This window comes from Pseudophryne corroboree, chromosome 3, assembly GCF_028390025.1.
Source record: "Pseudophryne corroboree isolate aPseCor3 chromosome 3, aPseCor3.hap2, whole genome shotgun sequence".
NCBI lineage: Eukaryota > Metazoa > Chordata > Amphibia > Anura > Myobatrachidae > Pseudophryne > Pseudophryne corroboree.
Window position 1 is genome coordinate 619,233,991 of NC_086446.1, and position 24,748 is coordinate 619,258,738.

At 47.3% G+C, this 24,748-nt stretch overlaps 1 protein-coding gene across 4 annotated transcripts in view; it reads right to left on the minus strand.

Moving 5' to 3' along the window:
• Positions 1–374: 374 nt before the first annotated feature.
• Positions 375–24,748, minus strand: part of TNKS2 (tankyrase 2) — a 204,688-nt gene continuing 180,314 nt past the window's right edge. For 2 of the 4 annotated variants that reach the window (XM_063961657.1, XM_063961655.1), the window contains exons 23-28: positions 15,981–16,078; positions 15,786–15,860; positions 15,601–15,706; positions 3,256–3,442; positions 1,468–1,624; positions 375–1,081 (exon numbers count right to left, since the gene is read on the minus strand). In XM_063961657.1, the coding sequence (XP_063817727.1) occupies positions 1,019–1,081; positions 1,468–1,624; positions 3,256–3,442; positions 15,601–15,706; positions 15,786–15,860; positions 15,981–16,078 (686 nt within the window). In that variant the 3' untranslated portion in view covers positions 375–1,018. The remainder of the gene's footprint in view (positions 1,082–1,467; positions 1,625–3,255; positions 3,443–15,600; positions 15,707–15,785; positions 15,861–15,980; positions 16,079–24,748) is intronic. The other 2 variants (XM_063961658.1, XM_063961656.1) reach the window with 1 other exon arrangement.

Genomic DNA, 24,748 nt, shown 5'->3' on the forward strand with positions numbered 1-24,748 from the left:
CTTACTTCAGCATCTGCAAGGGGGCCGGCGGCAAGGCTCCGGTGACCATCCAGGCTGTACCTGTGATCGTCCCTCTGGAGCTGATGTCCAGTAGCCAAGAAGCCAATCCATCCTGCACGCAGGTGAGTTCACTTCTTCTCCCCTAAGTCCCTCGTTGCAGTGATCCTGTTGCCAGCAGGACTCACTGTAAAATAAAAAACCTAAGCTAAACTTTCCTAAGCAGCTCTTTAGGAGAGCCACCTAGATTGCACCCTTCTCGGCCGGGCACAAAAATCTAACTGGCTTGGAGGAGGGTCATAGGGGGAGGAGCCAGTGCACACCACCTGATCCTAAAGCTTTACTTTTTGTGCCCTGTCTCCTGCGGAGCCGCTATTCCCCATGGTCCTTTCAGGAACCCCAGCATCCACTAGGACGATAGAGAAAGTAGATTTTCCAGGGCCAAATTTTTGCTGCCACGTAAGATTATCCTGGTATTTAGTACATATTGGCCAAAGCTTCGTTCCGATAAAATTACCCATTTTTTCCTCTGTACAAGTTGCAATTTTAATGACTATATTACAAAGCAATGTAAATAAATACTGGGCTAGTACAAAAGTCTCTTATTTACAGTTTTACAAATAAACTGTATTCAGTGTAAATGTTGTGTCTCAAAATACACATTTTAGTAATGCTGTTTTTTTTTTCTTTTTTACACAGGAATTTAGCTGGATGTTCTAATTTTATTAAAAACAAAAGAAAAAAAGAAACATAACAAGATTTAAATTTCAAGTTAACGCAATACATTTCTTTGTGTATAATTAAATATTGACAAACCCATTTAGTATCAAGAATGGCGTCTGTTAAAGTGCTGATAAACAATATTTTGTGAATGTTCAGGAAGTATACTAAACATTTCTTTAAAGCTTTAGTCTCTGGAAACGTTACAATGTATTCACATTGCTTCGTAAAAGTCTGTCTCTCCTGCGGCCACCACAGAGATGTGTTTTGCACATGAAAGGTTGTGTCATCCAGTTCTTGATTATCCATCTGTTGCGGAGTCAGGCCTCACTATTTGATAGGTTATTAAATATTCTGGGTAGGCCTACAAGAAAGATTATTAAGCACAATTGAAAATGTAACAGCTTATTCAAAGTATTATAAACGTTCACATCTCCAGAGTTTAAAATATTTAACTTTTTTTGAGTTTGCACTTCCTAGCATCAAATATCAGAGATAAGAGATCATGATACGGCAGTGTTTAAAAAAGGTGTTTTACATTGTAAAAACATAAAACAATCACATAGCCCTGATACATGTTGCTAACCACAGCCTGCCGGGTAAATGATAAAAATAACTGACTATATTATGCAAGATAAACTCTATGCAAATACACGTATCATATTTTGCACCTGTATGGAGATTTTTTTCCTAATCCCAGCACTATCACATTACATCTCTTAAGGGTCACGCTTGATGGCAATAAATTACCTGCTCCCCGCGGTATATCACGTACTCCGCCAGGGCAAGCCCATTTACACTTGGCCGTCCTGTGACTGAATGATGACCAGGAGGAGAATGCGCCATCTTCATTGCACTAAACTGCAGGAAAGATTTTCCCAGTGTCACTCGACAAAACAGAAGCTGTCTGTATATAGGGAAATACAGATGGCTGATTATTTCTGGTACAATCAAGAACATTTCATTCAATGTTTCAAGTCTTATTTTTATATTATCAGTTAATAAAGTTGTGAGTATACAAACAGATGCCAAAAGCATAAACACAGTATGAATGTGTAGGCTTTACATTCTCTCACTGACACAGAGCGGCTTCATATACTTCTAACAAACAATAACAGGTAAAACTAACTCTCCTGTCGCAGTATTTAGCTTCTACAAAAGTGTTGCCATGCCTACTAATGCACCTGCTTACAATGACTAATTACAATTTATAAATCTCACTGAAACGATCATACTAAACCAAAATGAAGGGGAAAAAAATGAATCCATTAATTTGATGGCACAAAGTTACACATACAGAGAACAAAACAAACTGCATAATAATAACGCAAATGCTTCTCTCCGATTGTCTAATATGTGAAGATAAGTGATGGGGAGAGGAAAAAAACGACTGCTGCAGCAGATGTTATTGCCAACAGCAGTTTATTTGCTGATTACAGTCAGTTACAAAGATTACGTGAAAGACTTTCACAGAAATACTGCAGCGAACAATAAGAAATTTCTGGAAGTTTAGTGTTATTTCCACTCCTCTACAAAATGGAAGACAATGTTCTTCTTCCTTCACAACCAAATATATTTTGGGGATTTCATTTCAAATTAATGCAGCATTCTTTAAAAAGTATAGTATTTTGTTGCTGCATTTTAGAGTTTGAATTGAAGCAAAAGTCAAACACATAATTTGTAAACAGCGCCATCTGGTGGTGAGAGTCATTGTTTAGATCTATGCAGTCTTACTGATTGCTTGCTTTCTTTTCCTTTCCTCTTTCACTATTTGGGACGGGCATTAAAGAGCAAGGTAAACACAGTATTTGACATTAATATACAATCATTTTTGTAGGGTTTCTGTAGTATATCCAAATAACGTTTTTTCAGCACGCTGAAATGGCTTCCAAAATGCCTGAAAGGCAGAGGAACGATAAGAAGCTATAAACTGGGGAAGAGGGGATAAAATTAAACAAAACTTTCAAGTGAAGCAGCAGGAACCCACAAGGCAACACTGGCGTACTGTTAAATAACCCGAGTATGAAACAAAGCTATTAATGGTCTTTCTATTAAATGAAAAGTTGAATAAAATGCAGTCTTGGGGAAAAAAACATGTTAAGTAAAAATTATTTCTCCTAATCAGAGCAGGCATATCCAAATGTAAGTATTATAATGTAGCAAACACTTCGGTAATACACAAGTACACACTAATGGATAGTTTTTGGATTCCTGGATTTTACACGTTATCATTTCAATAGTCCTATTTCCCTCATTCTGCACCACATTATAGCAACTTTCCAAGACAGTGTATGCAGGGGTACACTCAACATGTGACAATTCAGCTGCTGTGGAACTACACATCCCGGCATGCCCTGCCACAATTTTAGCATTCCCTAATAGCAAAACTGGAGCAAGGAATGCTGGGATATGTAGTTCCACAGCAGCTGGAGGGATATCGGACTGTTAAAATGATAAAGTGTAAAATCCATGAATCCAAAAACTGTGCATATTGCAGAGCTGAATGTTACATCTGATATAACCCGTAATGACACATACCTATGGCAAACATAACAAGAACGGTCTTTGTGAACCGGGCACCCAGTGCCTCCTCCAATGCCATAAACATACTGGTTGCTTTTTGAAGAGTTTTCGGCAAAATATATGCCAGCGCCAAACATACCCCCGATGTAAGCATGCCTTTCATCAAAGCCCTTGTGGATAATTGCATTTACAAATGGAGAACCTGTGAATGAATCCAAGGAAAAAAAATGCAATGACTGTATAAGGACATGGCACAATCTTGGAGAAACATGGTTATTCAAAGTGTGGAACTGGTTTAGCAATCACCTTTGTTCAGAACATAACACAGAGTAATAGGAGTCACTCCAAGATTCAGGTTTAGGCCCTCATTCCGAGTTGTTCGCTCGCTAGCTGCTTTTAGCAGCATTGCACACGTTAAGCCGCCGCCTACTGGGAGTGAATCTTAGCTTTACAGAATTGCGAATAGAAATTTCTTTGCAGTTTCTGAGTAGCTCGGGACTTACTCTGCCACTGCGATCAGTTCAGTCAGTTTCGTTCCTGGATTGACGTCACAAACGCACCCAGCGTTTGCCCAACCACTCCCCCGTTTCTCCAGCCACTCTCGCGTTTTTCCCAGAAACGGCAGCATTTTTCCGCACACTCCCATAAAACGGCCAGTTTCCGCCCAGAAACTCCCACTTCCTGTCAATCACACTCCGATCACCAGAACGAAGAAAAAATAAGATTTTACTCACCGGTAAATCTATTTCTCGTAGTCCGTAGTGGATGCTGGGGACTCCGTAAGGACCATGGGGAATAGACGGCTCCGCAGGAGACTGGGCACATCTAAAGAAAGCTTTAGGACTATCTGGTGTGCACTGGCTCTTCCCCCTATGACCCTCCTCCAAGCCTCAGTTAGGACACTGTGCCCGGAAGAGCTGACACAATAAGGAAGGATTTTGAATCCCGGGTAAGACTCATACCAGCCACACCAATCACACCGTATAACTCGTGATAGGAACCCCGGTTAACAGTATGATAATGGAACCTCTGAATAGATGGTTCGCAATAACAACCCGATTTGTGTAACAATAACTATTTACAAGTATTGCAGACAATCCGCACTTGGGATGGGCGCCCAGCATCCACTACGGACTACGAGAAATAGATTTACCGGTGAGTAAAATCTTTTCTCTATCGTCCTAAGTGGATGCTGGGGTTCCTGAAAGGACCATGGGGAATAGCGGCTCCGCAGGAGACAGGGCACAAAAAAGTAAAGCTTTACTAGGTCAGGTGGTGTGCACTGGCTCCTCCCCCTATGACCCTCCTCCAGACTCCAGTTAGATTTTGTGCCCGAACGAGAAGGGTGCAATCTAGGTGGCTCTCCTAAAGAGCTGCTTAGAGAAAGTTTAGTTTAGGTTTTTTTCTTTACAGTGAGTCCTGCTGGCAACAGGATCACTGCAACGTGGGACTTAGGGGGAAAGTAGTAAACTCACCTGCATGCAGAGTGGATTTGCTGCTTGGCTACTGGACACCATTAGCTCCAGAGGGATCGAACACAGGCCCAGCCGTGGAGTCCGGTCCCGGAGCCGCGCCGCCGACCCCCTTGCAGATGCTGAAGCGTGAAGAGGTCCGGAAACCGGCGGCTGAAGACTCCTCAGTCTTCATAAGGTAGCGCACAGCACTGCAGCTGTGCGCCATTTTCCTCTCAGCACACTTCACTGGGCAGTCACTGAGGGTGCAGAGCGCTGGGGGGGGGCGCTCTGAGAGGCAAATATAAACCTTATACAAGGCTAAAAATACCTCACATATAGCCCATAGGGGCTATATGGAGATATTTAACCCCTGCCTGACTGGAAAAATAGCGGGAGAAGAACCCGCCGAAAAAGGGGCGGGGCCTATCTCCTCAGCACACGGCGCCATTTTCTGTCACAGCTCCGCTGGTCAGAACGGCTCCCAGGTCTCTCCCCTGCACTGCACTACAGAAACAGGGTAAAACAGAGAGGGGGGGCACATTAATGGCTATATATATATATATTAAAGCAGCTATAAGGGAGCACTTAATATAAGGATATCCCTTGTATATATAGCGCTTTGTGGTGTGTGCTGGCAGACTCTCCCTCTGTCTCCCCAAAAGGGCTAGTGGGTCCTGTCTTCATTAGAGCATTCCCTGTGAGTTTGCGGTGTGTGTCGGTACGTGGTGTCGACATGTATGAGGACGATATTGGTGTGGAGGCGGAGCAATTGCCAAATATGCAGATGTCACCCCCCAGGGGGTCGACACCAGAATGGATGCCTTTATTTGTGGAATTACGTGATGGTTTATCTTCCCTTAAACAGTCAGTTGAGGACATGAGGCGGCCGGACAATCAATTAATGCCTGTCCAGGCGCCTCAAACACCGTCAGGGGCTGTAAAACGCCCTTTGCCTCAGTCGGTCGACACAGACCCAGACACGGGCACTGATTCCAGTGACGACGGTAGAAATTCAAACGTATTTTCCAGTAGGGCCACACGTTATATGATTTTGGCAATGAAGGAGACGTTACATTTAGCTGATACTACAGATACCGTAAAACAGGGTATTATGTATGGTGTGAAAAAACTACAAACAGTTTTTCCTGAATCAGAAGAATTAAATGACGTGTGTGATGAAGCGTGGGTTGCTCCTGATAAAAAGTTGATAATTTCAAAAAAGTTATTGGCATTATACCCTTTCCCGCCAGAGGTTAGGGCGCGCTGGGAAACACCCCCTAAGGTGGACAAGGCGCTCACACGCTTATCCAAACAAGTGGCGTTACCCTCTCCTGAGACGGCCGCACTTAAGGATCCATCAGATAGAAAGATGGAAGTTATTCAAAAGAATATATACACACATGCAGGTGTTATACTACGACCAGCTATAGCAACTGCCTGGATGTGCAGTGCTGGAGTAGTTTGGTCAGAATCCCTGATTGAAAATATTGATACCCTAGATAGGGACAATGTTTTACTGTCGTTAGAACAAATAAAGGATGCATTTATCTATATGCGTGATGCACAGAGGGATATTTGCACACTGGCATCTCGGGTGAGTGCTATGTCCATTTCAGCCAGAAGAGCCTTATGGACACGACAGTGGACAGGCGATGCGGATTCAAAACGTCACATGGAGGTTTTGCCGTATAAAGGGGAGGAGTTATTTGGAGTTGGTCTATCAGACTTGGTGGCCACGGCTACTGCCGGGAAATCCACTTTTTTACCTCAAGTCACTCCCCAACAGAGAAAGGCACCGACCTTTCAACCGCAGCCTTTTCGCTCCTACAAAAATAAGAGAGCAAAGGGCTTGTCGTACCTGCCACGAGGCAGAGGAAGAGGGAAGAGACACCAACAGGCAGCTCCTTCCCAGGAACAGAAGCCCTCCCCGGCTCCTGCAAAAACCTCAGCATGACGCTGGGGCCTCTCAAGCGGACTCGGGGACAGTGGGGGGCCGTCTCAAAAATTACAGCGCGCAGTGGGCTCACTCGCAGGTAGACCCCTGGATCCTGCAGATAATATCTCAGGGGTACAGGTTGGAATTAGAGACGGATCCTCCTCATCGTTTCCTGAAGTCTGCCTTACCAACCGTCTCTTCCGAAAGGGAGAGGGTGTTGGAAGCCATTCACAAGCTGTACGCTCAGCAGGTGATAGTCAAAGTACCCCTATTACAACAAGGAAAGGGGTATTATTCCACTCTATTTGTGGTACCGAAGCCGGATGGCTCGGTAAGGCCTATTCTAAATCTGAAGTCCTTGAACCTCTACATAAAAAAGTTCAAGTTCAAGATGGAGTCACTCAGAGCAGTGATAGCGAACCTGGAAGAAGGGGACTTTATGGTATCCTTGGACATCAAGGATGCGTATCTACACGTTCCGATTTACCCCGCACACCAGGGGTACCTCAGGTTCATTGTTCAAAACTGTCACTATCAGTTTCAGACGCTGCCGTTCGGATTGTCCACGGCGCCTCGGGTCTTTACCAAGGTAATGGCCGAGATGATGATTCTTCTTCGAAGAAAAGGCGTATTAGTTATCCCATACTTGGACGATCTCCTAATAAGGGCAAGGTCCAGAGAACAGCTGGAGACAGCTTTAGCACTATCTCAAGAGGTGCTAAGACAACACGGGTGGATTCTGAATATTCCAAAATCCCATTTAATCCCGACAACTCGTCTGCTGTTCCTAGGAATGATTCTGGACACGGTTCAGAAAAAGGTTTTCCTTCCAGAGGAAAAAGCCAAGGAGTTATCCGATCTGGTCAGGAACCTCCTAAAACCAGGGAAAGTGTCAGTACATCAATGCACAAGAGTCCTGGGAAAAATGGTGGCTTCTTACGAAGCAATTCCATTCGGCAGATTCCATGCAAGAATATTCCAAAGGGATCTGTTGGACAAATGGTCAGGGTCGCATCTGCAGATGCACCTGCGAATAACCCTGTCACCAAAGACAAGGGTGTCACTTCTGTGGTGGTTGCAGAAGGCTCACCTATTAGAAGGCCGCAGATTCGGCATTCAGGATTGGATCCTGGTGACCACGGACGCCAGCCTGAGAGGCTGGGGAGCAGTCACACAAGGAAGAAACTTCCAGGGAGTATGGACGAGTCTGGAAAAGTCTCTTCACATAAACATTCTGGAACTAAGAGCAATCTACAATGCTCTAAGCCAGGCGGAACTTCTCCTGCAAGGAAAGCCGGTGTTGATTCAGTCGGACAACATCACGGCGGTCGCCCATGTAAACAGGCAGGGCGGCACAAGAAGCAGGAGTGCAATGGCAGAAGCTGCCAAGATTCTTCGCTGGGCGGAGAATCACGTGATAGCACTGTCAGCAGTGTTCATCCCGGGCGTGGACAACTGGGAAGCAGACTTCCTCAGCAGACACGATCTTCATCCGGGAGAGTGGGGTCTACATCCAGAAGTCTTCAACATGTTAATAGACCGTTGGGAAAGACCAATTGTAGACATGATGGCGTCTCGCCTCAACAAGAAACTGGACAAATATTGCGCCAGGTCAAGAGATCCACAGGCAATAGCTGTGGACGCACTGGTAACTCCTTGGGTGTACCAGTCAGTGTATGTGTTTCCTCCTCTGCCGCTCATACCAAAGGTATTGAAGATCATACGGCAAAGAAGAGTAAGAACAATACTAGTGGTTCCGGATTGGCCGAGAAGGACTTGGTATCCGGAACTTCAAGAGATGCTCACGGACGAACCGTGGCCTCTACCTCTGAGAAGGGACCTGCTACAGCAGGGTCCCTGTCTTTTTCAAGACTTACCGCGGCTGCGTTTGACGGCATGGCGGTTGAACGCCAGATCCTAAAAGGGAAAGGCATTCCAGAAGAAGTCATTCCTACCTTGATTAAGGCACGGAAGGAAGTCACCGTGAAACATTATCACCGCATTTGGCGAAAATATGTAGCGTGGTGCGAGGATCGGAGGGTTCCGACGGAGGAATTCCAACTGGGTCGTTTCCTACATTTCCTGCAATCAGGATTATCTATGGGTCTCAAATTGGGATCCATTAAGGTTCAAATTTCGGCCCTGTCAATATTCTTCCAAAAAGAATTGGCCTCTGTCCCTGAGGTCCAGACTTTTGTCAAGGGAGTACTGCATATACAGCCTCCTGTGGTGCCTCCGGTGGCACCGTGGGATCTAAATGTAGTTTTAGATTTCCTCAAATCCCATTGGTTTGAACCATTGAAAAAGGTGGATTTGAAATATCTCACATTGAAAGTGACTATGTTACTAGCCCTGGCCTCTGCCAGGAGAGTATCTGAATTGGCGGCTTTATCTTATAAAAGTCCTTATCTAATCTTCCATTCGGATAGGGCAGAACTGCGGACTCGTCCGCATTTTCTCCCTAAAGTGGTATCAGCATTTCATCTGAACCAACCTATTGTGGTGCCTGCGGCCACTAGCGACTTGGAGGACTCCAAGTTGTTGGACGTTGTCAGAGCCTTAAAAATATACATTGCAAGGACGGCTGGAGTCAGAAAATCTGACTCGCTGTTTATATTGTATGCACCCAACAAGTTGGGCGCACCTGCTTCTAAGCAGTCGATTGCTCGTTGGATTTGTAACACAATTCAACTTGCACATTCTGTGGCAGGCCTGCCACAGCCTAAAACTGTAAAAGCCCACTCCACAAGGAAGGTGGGCTCATCTTGGGCGGCTGCCCGAGGGGTCTCGGCATTACAACTCTGCCGAGCAGCTACGTGGTCGGGGGAGAACACGTTTGTAAAATTTTACAAATTTGATACCCTGGCAAAGGAGGACCTGGAGTTCTCTCATTCGGTGCTGCAGAGTCATCCGCACTCTCCCGCCCGTTTGGGAGCTTTGGTATAATCCCCATGGTCCTTTCAGGAACCCCAGCATCCACTTAGGACGATAGAGAAAATAAGAATTTACTTACCGATAATTCTATTTCTCGGAGTCCGTAGTGGATGCTGGGCGCCCATCCCAAGTGCGGATTATCTGCAATACTTGTACATAGTTATTGTTAACTAATTCGGGTTATTGTTAAGGAGCCATCTTTAAGAGGCCCTTTCTGTTGTCATACTGTTAACTGGGTTTAGATCACAAGTTGTACGGTGTGATTGGTGTGGCTGGTATGAGTCTTACCCGGGATTCAAAATGCCTCCCTTATTGTGTATGCTCGTCCGGGCACAGTACCTAACTGGAGTCTGGAGGAGGGTCATAGGGGGAGGAGCCAGTGCACACCACCTGACCTAGTAAAGCTTTACTTTTTTGTGCCCTGTCTCCTGCGGAGCCGCTATTCCCCATGGTCCTTTCAGGAACCCCAGCATCCACTACGGACTCCGAGAAATAGAATTATCGGTAAGTAAATTCTTATTATTTTCTCTGACCTAGTGGATGCTGGGGACTCCGTAAGGACCATGGGGATTATACCAAAGCTCCCAAACGGGCGGGAGAGTGCGGATGACTCTGCAGCACCGAATGAGAGAACTCCAGGTCCTCCTCAGCCAGGGTATAAAATTTATAAAATTTTGCAAACGTGTTTGCCCCTGACCAAGTAGCAGCTCGGCCAAGTTGTAAAGCCGAGACCCCTCGGGCAGCCGCCCAAGATGAGCCCACCTTCCTTGTGGAATGGGCTTTTAGAGATTTAGGCTGCGGTAGTCCCACCGCAGAATGCGCAAGCTGAATAGTGCTACAAATCCAGCGTGCTATAGTCTGCTTAGAAGCAGGAGCACCTAGCTTGTTGGGTGCATCTAGGATAAACAGCTAGTCAGTTTTCCTGACTCCAGCCGTCCTGGAAATATAATTTTTCAGGGCCCTGACTACGTCCAGTAACTTGGAATCCTCCAGGTCCCTAGTAGCCGCAGGCACCACAATAGGTTGGTACAAGTGAAAACCTGATACCACCTTCGGGAGAAAGTGAGGACGAGTCCTCAACTCTGCCCTATCCATATGGAAAGTCAGGTAAGGGCTTTTTTATGACAAAGCCGCCAATTCTGACACATGCCTGGCCGAAGCCAGAGCCAACACATGACCACTTTTCATGTGAGATATTTCAAATCCACGGTTTTAAGTGGCTCAAACCAATGTGATTCCAGGAACTCCAAAACCACATTGAGATCCCAAGGTGCCACTGGGGCACAAAGAAGGGGCTGAATATGCAGCACTCCCTTACAACGTCTGAACTTCAGGCTGACATCCTTCCTGGCTTTGATCAGGATAAGAATGACTTCCTCCGGAATGCCTTTTTCACTCAGGATCCGGTGTTCAACCGCCATGCCGTCAATGCAGCCGCGGTAAGTCTTTGAACAGACAGGGCCCCTGCTGCAGCAGATCCTGTCTGAGTGACAGAGGCCATGGGTCCTCTGAGATCATCTCCTGAAGTTCCAGGTACCAAGCCCTTCTTGGCCAATCTGGAACAATGAGTATAGTTCTTACTCCTCTTTTTCTTATTATCCTCAGTACCTTGGGTATGAGAGGGAGAGGAGGGAACACATAAACCGACTGGTACACCCGCGGTGTCACTAGAGCGTCCACAGCGATCGCCTGAGGTTCCCTTGACCTGGCGCAATATATTGAGGCGGGACGCCATCATGTCCACCTGTGGTCTTTCCCAACGGTTTACCAGCATTTGGAAGACTTCTGGATGAAGTCCCTATTCTCCCGGGTGGAGTCTGCTGCGGAAGTCTGCTTCCCAGTTGTCCACTCCCGGAATGAACACTGCTGCCAGTGCTACCACATGATTTTCCGCCCAACGGGGAATCCCTGTGGCTTCTGCCATCGCCCTCCTGCTTCTTGTGCCGCCCTGCCTGTTTACATGGGCGAGCGCCGTGATGTTGTCTGATTGGATCAGTACGGCTGGTGAAGCAGGGGCCTTGTTTTGCTTAGGGCCTTGTAAATGGCTCTTATCTCCAGAAAATTTATGTTAAGTGAAAAACTCCTGTTTGGACATAGTCCTTGGAATTTTATTCCCTGTGTGACTGCACCCCAGCCCCGAAGGCTGGCATCCGTGGTCACCAGGACCCAGTCCTGTATTCCGAATCTGCGGCCCTCTAGTAGATGAGCCCTCTGCAGCCACCACCGCAGCGACACCCTGGTTCTTGCCGACCGGGTTATCCGCTGCTGTATCTGGAGATGGGACCCGGACCATTTGTCCAACAGGTTCCACTGGAAAATCCTTGCGTGGAACTTTCCGAATGGAATTTCTTCGTACGAAGCTACCATTTTTCCCAGAACTCGTGTGCATTGATGTACGGACACCTGTCCCGGTCTTAGGAGGTTTCTGACTAGAGATGACAACTCCTCGGCTTTTTCCATTGGAAGAAACACTTTCTTCTGGTCTGTTTCCAGAATCATTCCCAGGAACAGAAGACGTGTCGTCGGCACCAGCTGTGACTTTGGAATTGAGAATCCAGTCCTGCTGTTGCAGCACTTCCCGAGAAAGTGCTACCCCCTTACCAACTGTTCCTTGGACCTCGCCTTTATCAGGAGATCGTCCAAGTACGGGATAATTAAAACTCCCTTCTTGCGAAGGAGTATCATCATTTCGGTCATTACCCATGGTAAAGACCCTCGGTGCCGTGGATAATCCAAACGGCAGCGTCTGGAACTGATAGTGACAGTCCTGTACCACAATCTTGAGGTACTCCTGGTGAGGAGGGTAAATGGGGACTTGCAGGTAAGTATCCTTGATGTCCAGAGAGACCCTGTAATCCCCCTCGTCCAGGATCGCAATAATCGCCCTGAGCGATTCCATCTTGAACTTGAATCTTTTGTTATATGTGTTCAAGGATTTTAAATTTAAGATGGGTCTCACCGAACCGTTCGGTTTCGGTACCACAAACATTGTGGAAAAGTAACCCTTTTCCTGTTGAAGGAGGGGTACCTTGATAATCACTTGCTGTGAATACAGTTTTTTGGATAGCCACCAACACTGCCTCCCTGGCAGAGGGAGTTGCCGGTAAGGCAGATTTTAGGAAACGGCGGGGGGGAGACGTCTCAAATTCCAGCCTGTACCTCTGAGATACTGTTTGAAGAACCCAGGGATCCACCTGTGAGAGAGCCCACTGTGCGCTGAAATTTCTGAGACGGGCCCCCACCGTACCCGGGTCCGCCTGAGCAGCCCCAGCGTCATGCTGTGGACTTAGCGGACGCAGGGGAGGACTTCTGCTCCTGGGAACTAGCTGTGTGCTGCAGCTTTTTCCCTCTACCTTTTCCTCTTGGCAGAAAAGATGAGCCTCTAGCCCTCTACTTTTCTGGGGCCGAAGGGACTGTACCTGATAATACAGTGCTTACTTTTGCTGTGGGGTAGCTTGTGGCAAAAGTTTTGATTTCCCAGCCGTAGCTGTGGAAACGAGGTCTGAAAGACCATCCCCAAACAGTTCCACCCCCTTCTAGGGCAAACTTCCATGTGCTGTTTTGAACCGGCATCGCCCGACCATTGCAGAGTCCATAACCCCCGTCTGGCGGCAATGGTTTTACATAGCGCTTATTAGTGATGCCAGTCGGCAAATATCCCTCTGTGCATCACGCATGTATAAGACAGCGTCTTTTATATGCTCTATTTTCAGCAAAATATTGTCCCTATCTATAGTATAAATATTATCCGACAGGGAATCTGACCACGCAGCTGCCGCACTGCACATCCATGCCGAGGCAACAGCAGGTCTCAATATAATGCCCGTGTGTGTGTATATAGCTTTAAGGGTAGTTTTCTGCTTTCTATCAGCAGGTCCTTCAGGGCGGCCATATCCGTGACGGTAGTGCCACCTTTTTTAATAAGCGTGTAACCGCTTTATCTACCCTAGGGGTTATTTCCCAACGTGACCTATCCTCTGGCGGAAAAGGGTACGCTGCTTAGAAATGATCAATTTCTTAATCGGGGGAAGTCCACACTTCCTCACACACCTCGTATCAATTTCTCAGATGCAGGAAAACTACTGGTAGTTTTCTGTCACCAAACATAATACCCTTTTTTGTGGTATCTGGGGTATTATCAGAAATGTGTAATACATTTTTCATTGCCTCAATCATGTAACGGGTGGCCCTATTGGAAGGTACACTAGTCTCATCGTCGTCGACACAGGAGTCGGTATCCGTGTCAACATCTGTGTCTGCCATCTGAGGTAGCGGGCGTTTTAGAGCCCCTGATGACATGTGAGACGCTTGGACAGGCACAAGCTGAGCAGCCGGCTGTCCTATGTCGTCAAACCTTTTATGTAAGGAGTTGACACTGTCACGTAATTCCTTCCATAAGTCTATCCACACCGGTGTCGACCCCGCAGGGGGTGACATCCCATTCACAGGCATTTGCTCCGCCTCCACATCATTATCCTCATCATACATGTCGACACAGCAGTACCGACACACAGCACACACACAGGGAATGCTCTGACAGAGGACAGGACCCCACAAAGCCCTTTGGGGAGACAGAGGGAGAGTATGCCAGCACACACCAGAGTGCTATATATCACAGGGATATCACCTATAGAGTGTTTTCCCTTATAGCTGCATAATATATAAATATTGCGCATAATTTGTGCCCCCCCTCTCTTTTTAACCCTTTTCTGTAGTGCAGGACTGCAGGGGAGAGCCAGGGAGCGATCCCTCCAGCAGAGCTGTGAGGGAAAATGGCGCCAGTGTGCTGAGGGAGATGGCTCCGCCCCTTTTTCGGCGGGCTTTCTCCCGCTATTGTAAAAGTTCTGGCAGGGGTTAATAAGCACCTATATAGCCCCTGGGGCTATATATGGTGCCAGTTCGCCAGCCAAGGTGTTAATATTGCTGCTCAGGGCGCCCCCCCCCAGCGCCCTGCACCCATCAGTGACCGCAGTGTGTGGTGTGCATGAGGAGCAATGGCGCACAGCTGCAGTGCTGTGCGCTACCTTGGAGAAGACAGAAGTCTTCAGCCGACGATTTTCCGGACCACCTTCTTGCTTCTGGCTCTGTAAGGGGGACGGCGGCGCGGCTCCGGGAACGGACGACGAGGTCGGGTCCTGTGTTCGATCCCTCTGGAGCTAATGGTGTCCAGTAGCCTAAGAAGCCCAAGCTACCACCACTTAGGTAGGTTCGCTTCTTCTCCCCTTAGTCCCTCGGTGCAGTGAGCCTGTTGCCAGCAGGTCTCACTGAAAATAAAAAACCTAACATATACTTTCTTCCTAGGAGCTCAGGAGAGCCCCTAGTGTGCATCCAGCTCAGCCGGGCACAGAAATCTAACTGAGGCTTGGAGGAGGGTCATAGGGGGAGGAGCCAGTGCACACCAGATAGTCCTAAAGCTTTCTTTAGATGTGCCCAGTCTCCTGCGGAGCCGTCTATTCCCCATGGTCCTTACGGAGTCCCCAGCATCCACTAGGACGTCAGAGAAATCCTCGTTATGCCGTGAGTAAAATACCTAACTTTTGAGTAAAATTACTAACCGCATGCGCAGTAAGCGACTAATCGCAATAAGCTTCACCCTAAGCATAAAACTTGGAACTTCGGTCAATGAGGAAAGTCACCTATTCAGAAAACCGTCATGTGCTTTAAGTATTTAACGATGGCCTTAGGAGGCCTGTAATACAGCAATAACACTAAGGATAAGATTGATACACTGCATGCCAGTGCACTATAGCCAATGGGGATAATGCTCAATTATCACCGGGCAAATAGATCAATGTTTAATGCTGTATGAAAGGAAGAGATCACAGTAACTTTCATGTGAAAGTGAAAAGATTTACAAAGCTACAAGCCACATGTAATGTAAGCATAGTTCTAGAAAACAAATGGATATGTGCCTTTTGTTAGTTGTTACACAGCACTCAAAGCGTGGCATAATTTCCATGTGCATTGTGGATCCTGGTGAGCACTTTGTATCTTTGTTGTGACTTTCATTTTCTACATAGGACAGATGATGCTTACCGTGAAAGAGCATCCTTTCATTAGCGTGATTATGATTTTCCTCTGTAACCTCTTTTCTTTGGTGAGTATATCTCTCCCAGAGCTTTTTATTGCATACCTTCTGAATCTAGAACATTACAGGAATGACATTAATATTGCACTGACGCATAAAGCACATTCAAATTTCTCATAGCTGATCAATGTACCTTTAATATGTTATATCTGTTGAAGACTCCACCTGCGTGTCCCCCATCTCTATGTTCTCGGACGGTGCTCTGCATCTAAAATGATAGGGAAAGGGAAAAGAGCACTCATTGAACTTTTCACAACAGGGATTGTTCAATACTGCTGGGACATAAAAGAGAATTGGGGGACCCTCTTCAACATAACTGCTTTTTTACCTCCTCATCCACTGATATAAATTCTTTGTCATCTGTAGCAAGGTCAATTAAAATAGTCCCACTGTTGGAGTTATTCAGTGTTAAGTATGGATTCAAACCTAGAAGACAAGAACACAGATATAGCTCCATACAATAAATACGTCCACCCATAAATAGTACGGAGAAAATAAGAATTTACTTACCGATAATTCTATTTCTCGGAGTCCGTAGTGGATGCTGGGGTTCCTGAAAGGACCATGGGGAATAGCGGCTCCGCAGGAGACAGGGCACAAAAAAGTAAAGCTTTACTAGGTCAGGTGGTGTGCACTGGCTCCTCCCCCTATGACCCTCCTCCAGACTCCAGTTAGGTACTGTGCCCGGACGAGCATACACAATAAGGGAGGCATTTTGAATCCCGGGTAAGACTCATACCAGCCACACCAATCACACCGTACAACTTGTGATCTAAACCCAGTTAACAGTATGACAACAGAAAGGGCCTCTTAAAGATGGCTCCTTAACAATAACCCGAATTAGTTAACAATAACTATGTACAAGTATTGCAGATAATCCGCACTTGGGATGGGCGCCCAGCATCCACTACGGACTCCGAGAAATAGAATTATCGGTAAGTAAATTCTTATTTTCTCTATCGTCCTAAGTGGATGCTGGGGTTCCTGAAAGGACCATGGGGATTATACCAAAGCTCCCAAACGGGCGGGAGAGTGCGGATGACTCTGCAGCACCGAATGAGAGAACTCCAGGTCCTCCTTTGCCAGGGTATCAAATTTGTAAAATTTTACAAACGTGTTCTCCCCCGACCACGTAGCTGCTCGGCAGAGTTGTAATGCCGAGACCCCTCGGGCAGCCGCCCAAGATGAGCCCACCTTCCTTGTGGAGTGGGCTTTTACAGTTTTAGGCTGTGGCAGGCCTGCCACAGAATGTGCAAGTTGAATTGTGTTACAAATCCAACGAGCAATCGACTGCTTAGAAGCAGGTGCGCCCAACTTGTTGGGTGCATACAATATAAACAGCGAGTCAGATTTTCTGACTCCAGCCGTCCTTGCAATGTATATTTTTAAGGCTCTGACAACGTCCAACAACTTGGAGTCCTCCAAGTCGCTAGTGGCCGCAGGCACCACAATAGGTTGGTTCAGATGAAATGCTGATACCACTTTAGGGAGAAAATGCGGACGAGTCCGCAGTTCTGCCCTATCCGAATGGAAGATTAGATAAGGACTTTTATAAGATAAAGCCGCCAATTCAGATACTCTCCTGGCAGAGGCCAGGGCTAGTAACATAGTCACTTTCAATGTGAGATATTTCAAATCCACCTTTTTCAATGGTTCAAACCAATGGGATTTGAGGAAATCTAAAACTACATTTAGATCCCACGGTGCCACCGGAGGCACCACAGGAGGCTGTATATGCAGTACTCCCTTGACAAAAGTCTGGACCTCAGGGACAGAGGCCAATTCTTTTTGGAAGAATATTGACAGGGCCGAAATTTGAACCTTAATGGATCCCAATTTGAGACCCATAGATAATCCTGATTGCAGGAAATGTAGGAAACGACCCAGTTGGAATTCCTCCGTCGGAACCCTCCGATCCTCGCACCACGCTACATATTTTCGCCAAATGCGGTGATAATGTTTCACGGTGACTTCCTTCCGTGCCTTAATCAAGGTAGGAATGACTTCTTCTGGAATGCCTTTCCCTTTTAGGATCTGGCGTTCAACCGCCATGCCGTCAAACGCAGCCGCGGTAAGTCTTGAAAAAGACAGGGACCCTGCTGTAGCAGGTCCCTTCTCAGAGGTAGAGGCCACGGTTCGTCCGTGAGCATCTCTTGAAGTTCCGGATACCAAGTCCTTCTCGGCCAATCCGGAACCACTAGTATTGTTCTTACTCTTCTTTGCCGTATGATCTTCAATACCTTTGGTATGAGCGGCAGAGGAGGAAACACATACACTGACTGGTACACCCAAGGAGTTACCAGTGCGTCCACAGCTATTGCCTGTGGATCTCTTGACCTGGCGCAATATTTGTCCAGTTTCTTGTTGAGGCGAGACGCCATCATGTCTACAATTGGTCTTTCCCAACGGTCTATTAACATGTTGAAGACTTCTGGATGTAGACCCCACTCTCCCGGATGAAGATCGTGTCTGCTGAGGAAGTCTGCTTCCCAGTTGTCCACGCCCGGGATGAACACTGCTGACAGTGCTATCACGTGATTCTCCGCCCAGCGAAGAATCTTGGCAGCTTCTGCCATTGCACTCCTGCTTCTTGTGCCGCCCTGCCTGTTTACATGGGCGACCGCCGTGATGTTGTCCGACTGAATCAACACCGGCTTTCCTTGCAGGAGAAGTTCCGCCTGGCTTAGAGCATTGTAGATTGCTCTTAGTTCCAGAATGTTTATGTGAAGAGACTTTTCCAGACTCGTCCATACTCCCTGGAAGTTTCTTCCTTGTGTGACTGCTCCCCAGCCTCTCAGGCTGGCGTCCGTGGTCACCAGGATCCAATCCTGAATGCCGAATCTGCGGCCTACTAATAGGTGAGCCTTCTGCAACCACCACAGAAGTGACACCCTTGTCTTTGGTGACAGGGTTATTCGCAGGTGCATCTGCAGATGCGACCCTGACCATTTGTCCAACAGATCCCTTTGGAATATTCTTGCATGGAATCTGCCGAATGGAATTGCTTCGTAAGAAGCCACCATTTTTCCCAGGACTCTTGTGCATTGATGTACTGACACTTTTCCTGGTTTTAGGAGGTTCCTGACCAGATCGGATAACTCCTTGGCTTTTTCCTCTGGAAGGAAAACCTTTTTCTGAACCGTGTCCAGAATCATTCCTAGGAACAGCAGACGAGTTGTCGGGATTAAATGGGATTTTGGAATATTCAGAATCCACCCGTGTTGTCTTAGCACCTCTTGAGATAGTGCTAAAGCTGTCTCCAGCTGTTCTCTGGACCTTGCCCTTATTAGGAGATCGTCCAAGTATGGGATAACTAATACGCCTTTTCTTCGAAGAAGAATCATCATCTCGGCCATTACCTTGGTAAAGACCCGAGGCGCCGTGGACAATCCGAACGGCAGCGTCTGAAACTGATAGTGACAGTTTTGAACAATGAACCTGAGGTACCCCTGGTGTGCGGGGTAAATCGGAACGTGTAGATACGCATCCTTGATGTCCAAGGATACCATAAAGTCCCCTTCTTCCAGGTTCGCTATCACTGCTCTGAGTGACTCCATCTTGAACTTGAACTTTTTTATGTAGAGGTTCAAGGACTTCAGATTTAGAATAGGCCTTACCGAGCCATCCGGCTTCGGTACCACAAATAGAGTGGAATAATACCCCTTTCCTTGTTGTAATAGGGGTACTTTGACTATCACCTGCTGAGCGTACAGCTTGTGAATGGCTTCCAACACCCTCTCCCTTTCGGAAGAGACGGTTGGTAAGGCAGACTTCAGGAAACGATGAGGAGGATCCGTCTCTAATTCCAACCTGTACCCCTGAGATATTATCTGCAGGATCCAGGGGTCTACCTGCGAGTGAGCCCACTGCGCGCTGTAATTTTTGAGACGGCCCCCCACTGTCCCCGAGTCCGCTTGAGAGGCCCCAGCGTCATGCTGAGGTTTTTGCAGGAGCCGGGGAGGGCTTCTGTTCCTGGGAAGGAGCTGCCTGTTGGTGTCTCTTCCCTCTTCCTCTGCCTCGTGGCAGGTACGACAAGCCCTTTGCTCTCTTATTTTTGTAGGAGCGAAAAGGCTGCGGTTGAAAGGTCGGTGCCTTTCTCTGTTGGGGAGTGACTTGAGGTAAAAAAGTGGATTTCCCGGCAGTAGCCGTGGCCACCAAGTCTGATAGACCAACTCCAAATAACTCCTCCCCTTTATACGGCAAAACCTCCATGTGACGTTTTGAATCCGCATCGCCTGTCCACTGTCGTGTCCATAAGGCTCTTCTGGCTGAAATGGACATAGCACTCACCCGAGATGCCAGTGTGCAAATATCCCTCTGTGCATCACGCATATAGATAAATGCATCCTTTATTTGTTCTAACGACAGTAAAACATTGTCCCTATCTAGGGTATCAATATTTTCAATCAGGGATTCTGACCAAACTACTCCAGCACTGCACATCCAGGCAGTTGCTATAGCTGGTCGTAGTATAACACCTGCATGTGTGTATATATTCTTTTGAATAACTTCCATCTTTCTATCTGATGGATCCTTAAGTGCGGCCGTCTCAGGAGAGGGTAACGCCACTTGTTTGGATAAGCGTGTGAGCGCCTTGTCCACCTTAGGGGGTGTTTCCCAGCGCGCCCTAACCTCTGGCGGGAAAGGGTATAATGCCAATAACTTTTTTGAAATTATCAACTTTTTATCAGGAGCAACCCACGCTTCATCACACACGTCATTTAATTCTTCTGATTCAGGAAAAACTGTTTGTAGTTTTTTCACACCATACATAATACCCTGTTTTACGGTATCTGTAGTATCAGCTAAATGTAACGTCTCCTTCATTGCCAAAATCATATAACGTGTGGCCCTACTGGAAAATACGTTTGAATTTCTACCGTCGTCACTGGAATCAGTGCCCGTGTCTGGGTCTGTGTCGACCGACTGAGGCAAAGGGCGTTTTACAGCCCCTGACGGTGTTTGAGGCGCCTGGACAGGCATTAATTGATTGTCCGGCCGCCTCATGTCCTCAACTGACTGTTTAAGGGAAGATAAACCATCACGTAATTCCACAAATAAAGGCATCCATTCTGGTGTCGACCCCCTGGGGGGTGACATCTGCATATTTGGCAATTGCTCCGCCTCCACACCAATATCGTCCTCATACATGTCGACACCACGTACCGACACACACCGCAAACTCACAGGGAATGCTCTAATGAAGACAGGACCCACTAGCCCTTTTGGGGAGACAGAGGGAGAGTCTGCCAGCACACACCACAAAGCGCTATATATACAAGGGATATCCTTATATTAAGTGCTCCCTTATAGCTGCTTTAATATATATATATATATAGCCATTAATGTGCCCCCCCTCTCTGTTTTACCCTGTTTCTGTAGTGCAGTGCAGGGGAGAGACCTGGGAGCCGTTCTGACCAGCGGAGCTGTGACAGAAAATGGCGCCGTGTGCTGAGGAGATAGGCCCCGCCCCTTTTTCGGCGGGTTCTTCTCCCGCTATTTTTCCAGTCAGGCAGGGGTTAAATATCTCCATATAGCCCCTATGGGCTATATGTGAGGTATTTTTAGCCTTGTATAAGGTTTATATTTGCCTCTCAGAGCGCCCCCCCCCAGCGCTCTGCACCCTCAGTGACTGCCCAGTGAAGTGTGCTGAGAGGAAAATGGCGCACAGCTGCAGTGCTGTGCGCTACCTTATGAAGACTGAGGAGTCTTCAGCCGCCGGTTTCCGGACCTCTTCACGCTTCAGCATCTGCAAGGGGGTCGGCGGCGCGGCTCCGGGACCGGACTCCACGGCTGGGCCTGTGTTCGATCCCTCTGGAGCTAATGGTGTCCAGTAGCCAAGCAGCAAATCCACTCTGCATGCAGGTGAGTTTACTACTTTCCCCCTAAGTCCCACGTTGCAGTGATCCTGTTGCCAGCAGGACTCACTGTAAAGAAAAAAACCTAAACTAAACTTTCTCTAAGCAGCTCTTTAGGAGAGCCACCTAGATTGCACCCTTCTCGTTCGGGCACAAAATCTAACTGGAGTCTGGAGGAGGGTCATAGGGGGAGGAGCCAGTGCACACCACCTGACCTAGTAAAGCTTTACTTTTTTGTGCCCTGTCTCCTGCGGAGCCGCTATTCCCCATGGTCCTTTCAGGAACCCCAGCATCCACTTAGGACGATAGAGAAAAGAAAATCTTACAATTTTATAGTAAAAAAATAATAGGACCAATACATGCTGTGATTTTTATGGCCTTTTAAGCATTTTTAGACTAAACTGTCTCAAGATCACTGCATCTCGTGATTGAGATTAAATGTGACAAAAATAGGATTTTGGTACTTACCGGGTAAATCCTTTTCTTTGAATCCATAGGGGGCACTGGAGTACTCTTGGGATATGGATGGTGCGTAGCAGGGAAGGCACATTTAAATATTTAAATGTGTAACCCTTCTCTTCCCTCCTCCATACTCCCAGGATCCTCAGTGTTTTTTACTGAGCCAAATAGGAGCGACAGAGAGGTGAACAATGGAGAATTACATATAACATTATAAACGGACAACAATAAAGTTGACACCTAACATAACGGACAACTAGAAAGTTGTCACTATCATAGATAATCACTATAACATCAGAATTAGTTGGTGATAACGTGTCACCATAAGGTTTCTTGACCTTACTACAAGCTAGTGAAAAACTGCTCTGGGTGGGCGTCCAGTGCCCCCTATGGATTCAAAGAAAAGGATTTACCTGGTAAGTACCAAAATCCTATTTTCTTTTTCATCCACTAGGGGTCACTGGAGTTCTCTTGGGACGTACCAAAGTTTCCCCCCGTGGGCGGGAGAGCTGTTTGGCACTTGTAACACTAGACGGCCAAAGCTAGATGCTGATGCCGTAAACATATCAACTTGTAAAAGCGCACAATCGTGTGCACTGATGACCATGTAGCCTCACTGCAAAGTTGTGTCGTAGAAACTCCACGACCTGCTGCCCATGACGTTCCCACAGAACGTGTGGAATGAGCCGTAACGGACGTAGGAGGTTGTAGCTTAGCACAAAAGGAAAACCTGACGTATGGTCGGTGTAATCCACCTGGCTAAAAATAAGATTTTACTCACCGGTAAATCTATTTCTCGTAGTCCGTAAGGACCATGGGGACTAGCGGCTCCGCAGGAGACTGGGCACAACTAAAGAAAGCTTTAGGACTACCTGGTGTGCACTGGCTCCTCCCACTAAGACCCTCCTCCAGACCTCAGTTAGGATACTGTGCCCGGAAGAGCTGACACAATAAGGAAGGATTTTGAATCCCGGGTAAGACTCATACCAGCCACACCAATCACACCGTATAACTCGTGATACTATACCCAGTTAACAGTATGATAACAACTGAGCCTCTCAACAGATGGCTCAACAATAACCCTTTAGTTAGGCAATAACTATATACAAGTATTGCAGACAATCCGCACTTGGGATGGGCGCCCAGCATCCACTACGGACTACGAGAAATAGATTTACCGGTGAGTAAAATCTTATTTTCTCTAACGTCCTAAGTGGATGCTGGGGACTCCGTAAGGACCATGGGGATTATACCAAAGCTCCCAAACGGGCGGGAGAGTGCGGGTGACTCTGCAGCACCGAATGAGCAAACTCAAGGTCCTCCTCAGCCAGGGTATCAAACTTGTAGACTCTTGCAAGAGTGTTTTAACCCGACCAAGTAACAGCTCGGCAAATTTGTAAAGCCGAGACCCCTCGGGCAGCCGCCCAAGAAAAGCCTACTTTCCTCGTGGAATGGGCTTTCACAGATTTAGGGTGCGGCAGTCCAGCCGCAGAATGTGCAAGTTGAATCGTGCTACAGATCCAGCGAGCCATAGTCTGCTTAGAAGCAGGAGCACCCAGCTTGTTGGGTGCATACAGGATAAATAGCGAGTCAGTTTTCCTGACTCCAGCCGTCCTGGAAACATATACTTTTCAGGGCCCTGACTACGTCCAGAAACTTGGAGTCCTCCAAGTCCCAAGTAGCCGCAGGCACCACAATAGGTTGGTTCACATGAAAAACTGCTACCACCTTAGGAAGGAATTGGGAACGAGTCCTCAATTCCGCCTTATCCATATAAAATACAGATAAGGGCTTTTGACAAAGCCGCCAATTCTGATACACGCCTGGCCGACGCAAAGGCCCACAGCATGACCACTTTCCACGTGAGGTATTGTAGCTCCACGGATTTAAGTGGCTCAACTCAATGCGACTTCAGGAAATCCAACACTACGTTGAGATCCCATGGTGCCACTGGAGGCACAAACGGGGGCTGACTATGCAGCACTCCCTTAACAAAAGTCTGAACTTCAGGCAGTGAAGCCAGTTCTATTTTGGAAGAAAATCGATAGAGCCGAAATCTGGGCCTTAATGGAACCCAATTTTAGGCCCATAGTCACCTCTGACTTGTAGGAAGTGCAGAAAGCGACCTAGCTGAAATTCCTCCTTTGGGGCCTTACTGGCCTCACAGCACGCAACCGATTTCCGCCATATGCGGTGATAATGGTTTGCGTTCACTTCTTTCCTAGCTTTAAATAGCGTAGGGATAACTTCCTCCGGACTGCCCTTTTCCTTCAGGATCCGGCGTTCAACCGCCATGCCGTCAAACGCAGCCGCGGTACGTCTTGGAACAGACAGGCCCCCTGCTGCAGCAGGTCCCGTCTGAGCGGCAGAGGCCATGGGTCCTCTGAGATAATTTCTTGGAGTTCTGGGTACCAAGCTCTTCTTGGCCACCCGGAACTTCTTACTCCTCTCCTTCTTATTATTCTCATTACCCTGGGTATGAGAGGCAGAGAAGGGAACGCATACACCGACTGGTACACCAACGGTGTTACCAGAGCGTCCACAGCTATCGCCTGAGGGTCCCTTGACCTGGCGCAATATCTTTGTAGCTTTTTGTTGAGGCGGGACGCCATCCTGTCCACCTGTGGCCTTTCCCCACGGTGTACAATCATTTGGAAGACTTCTGGATGAAGTCCCCACACTCTCGGGTGGAGGTCGTGTCTGCTGAGAAAGTCTGCTTCTCAGTTGTCCACTCCGGGAATGAACACTGCTGACAGTGCTAACACATGATTTTCCACCC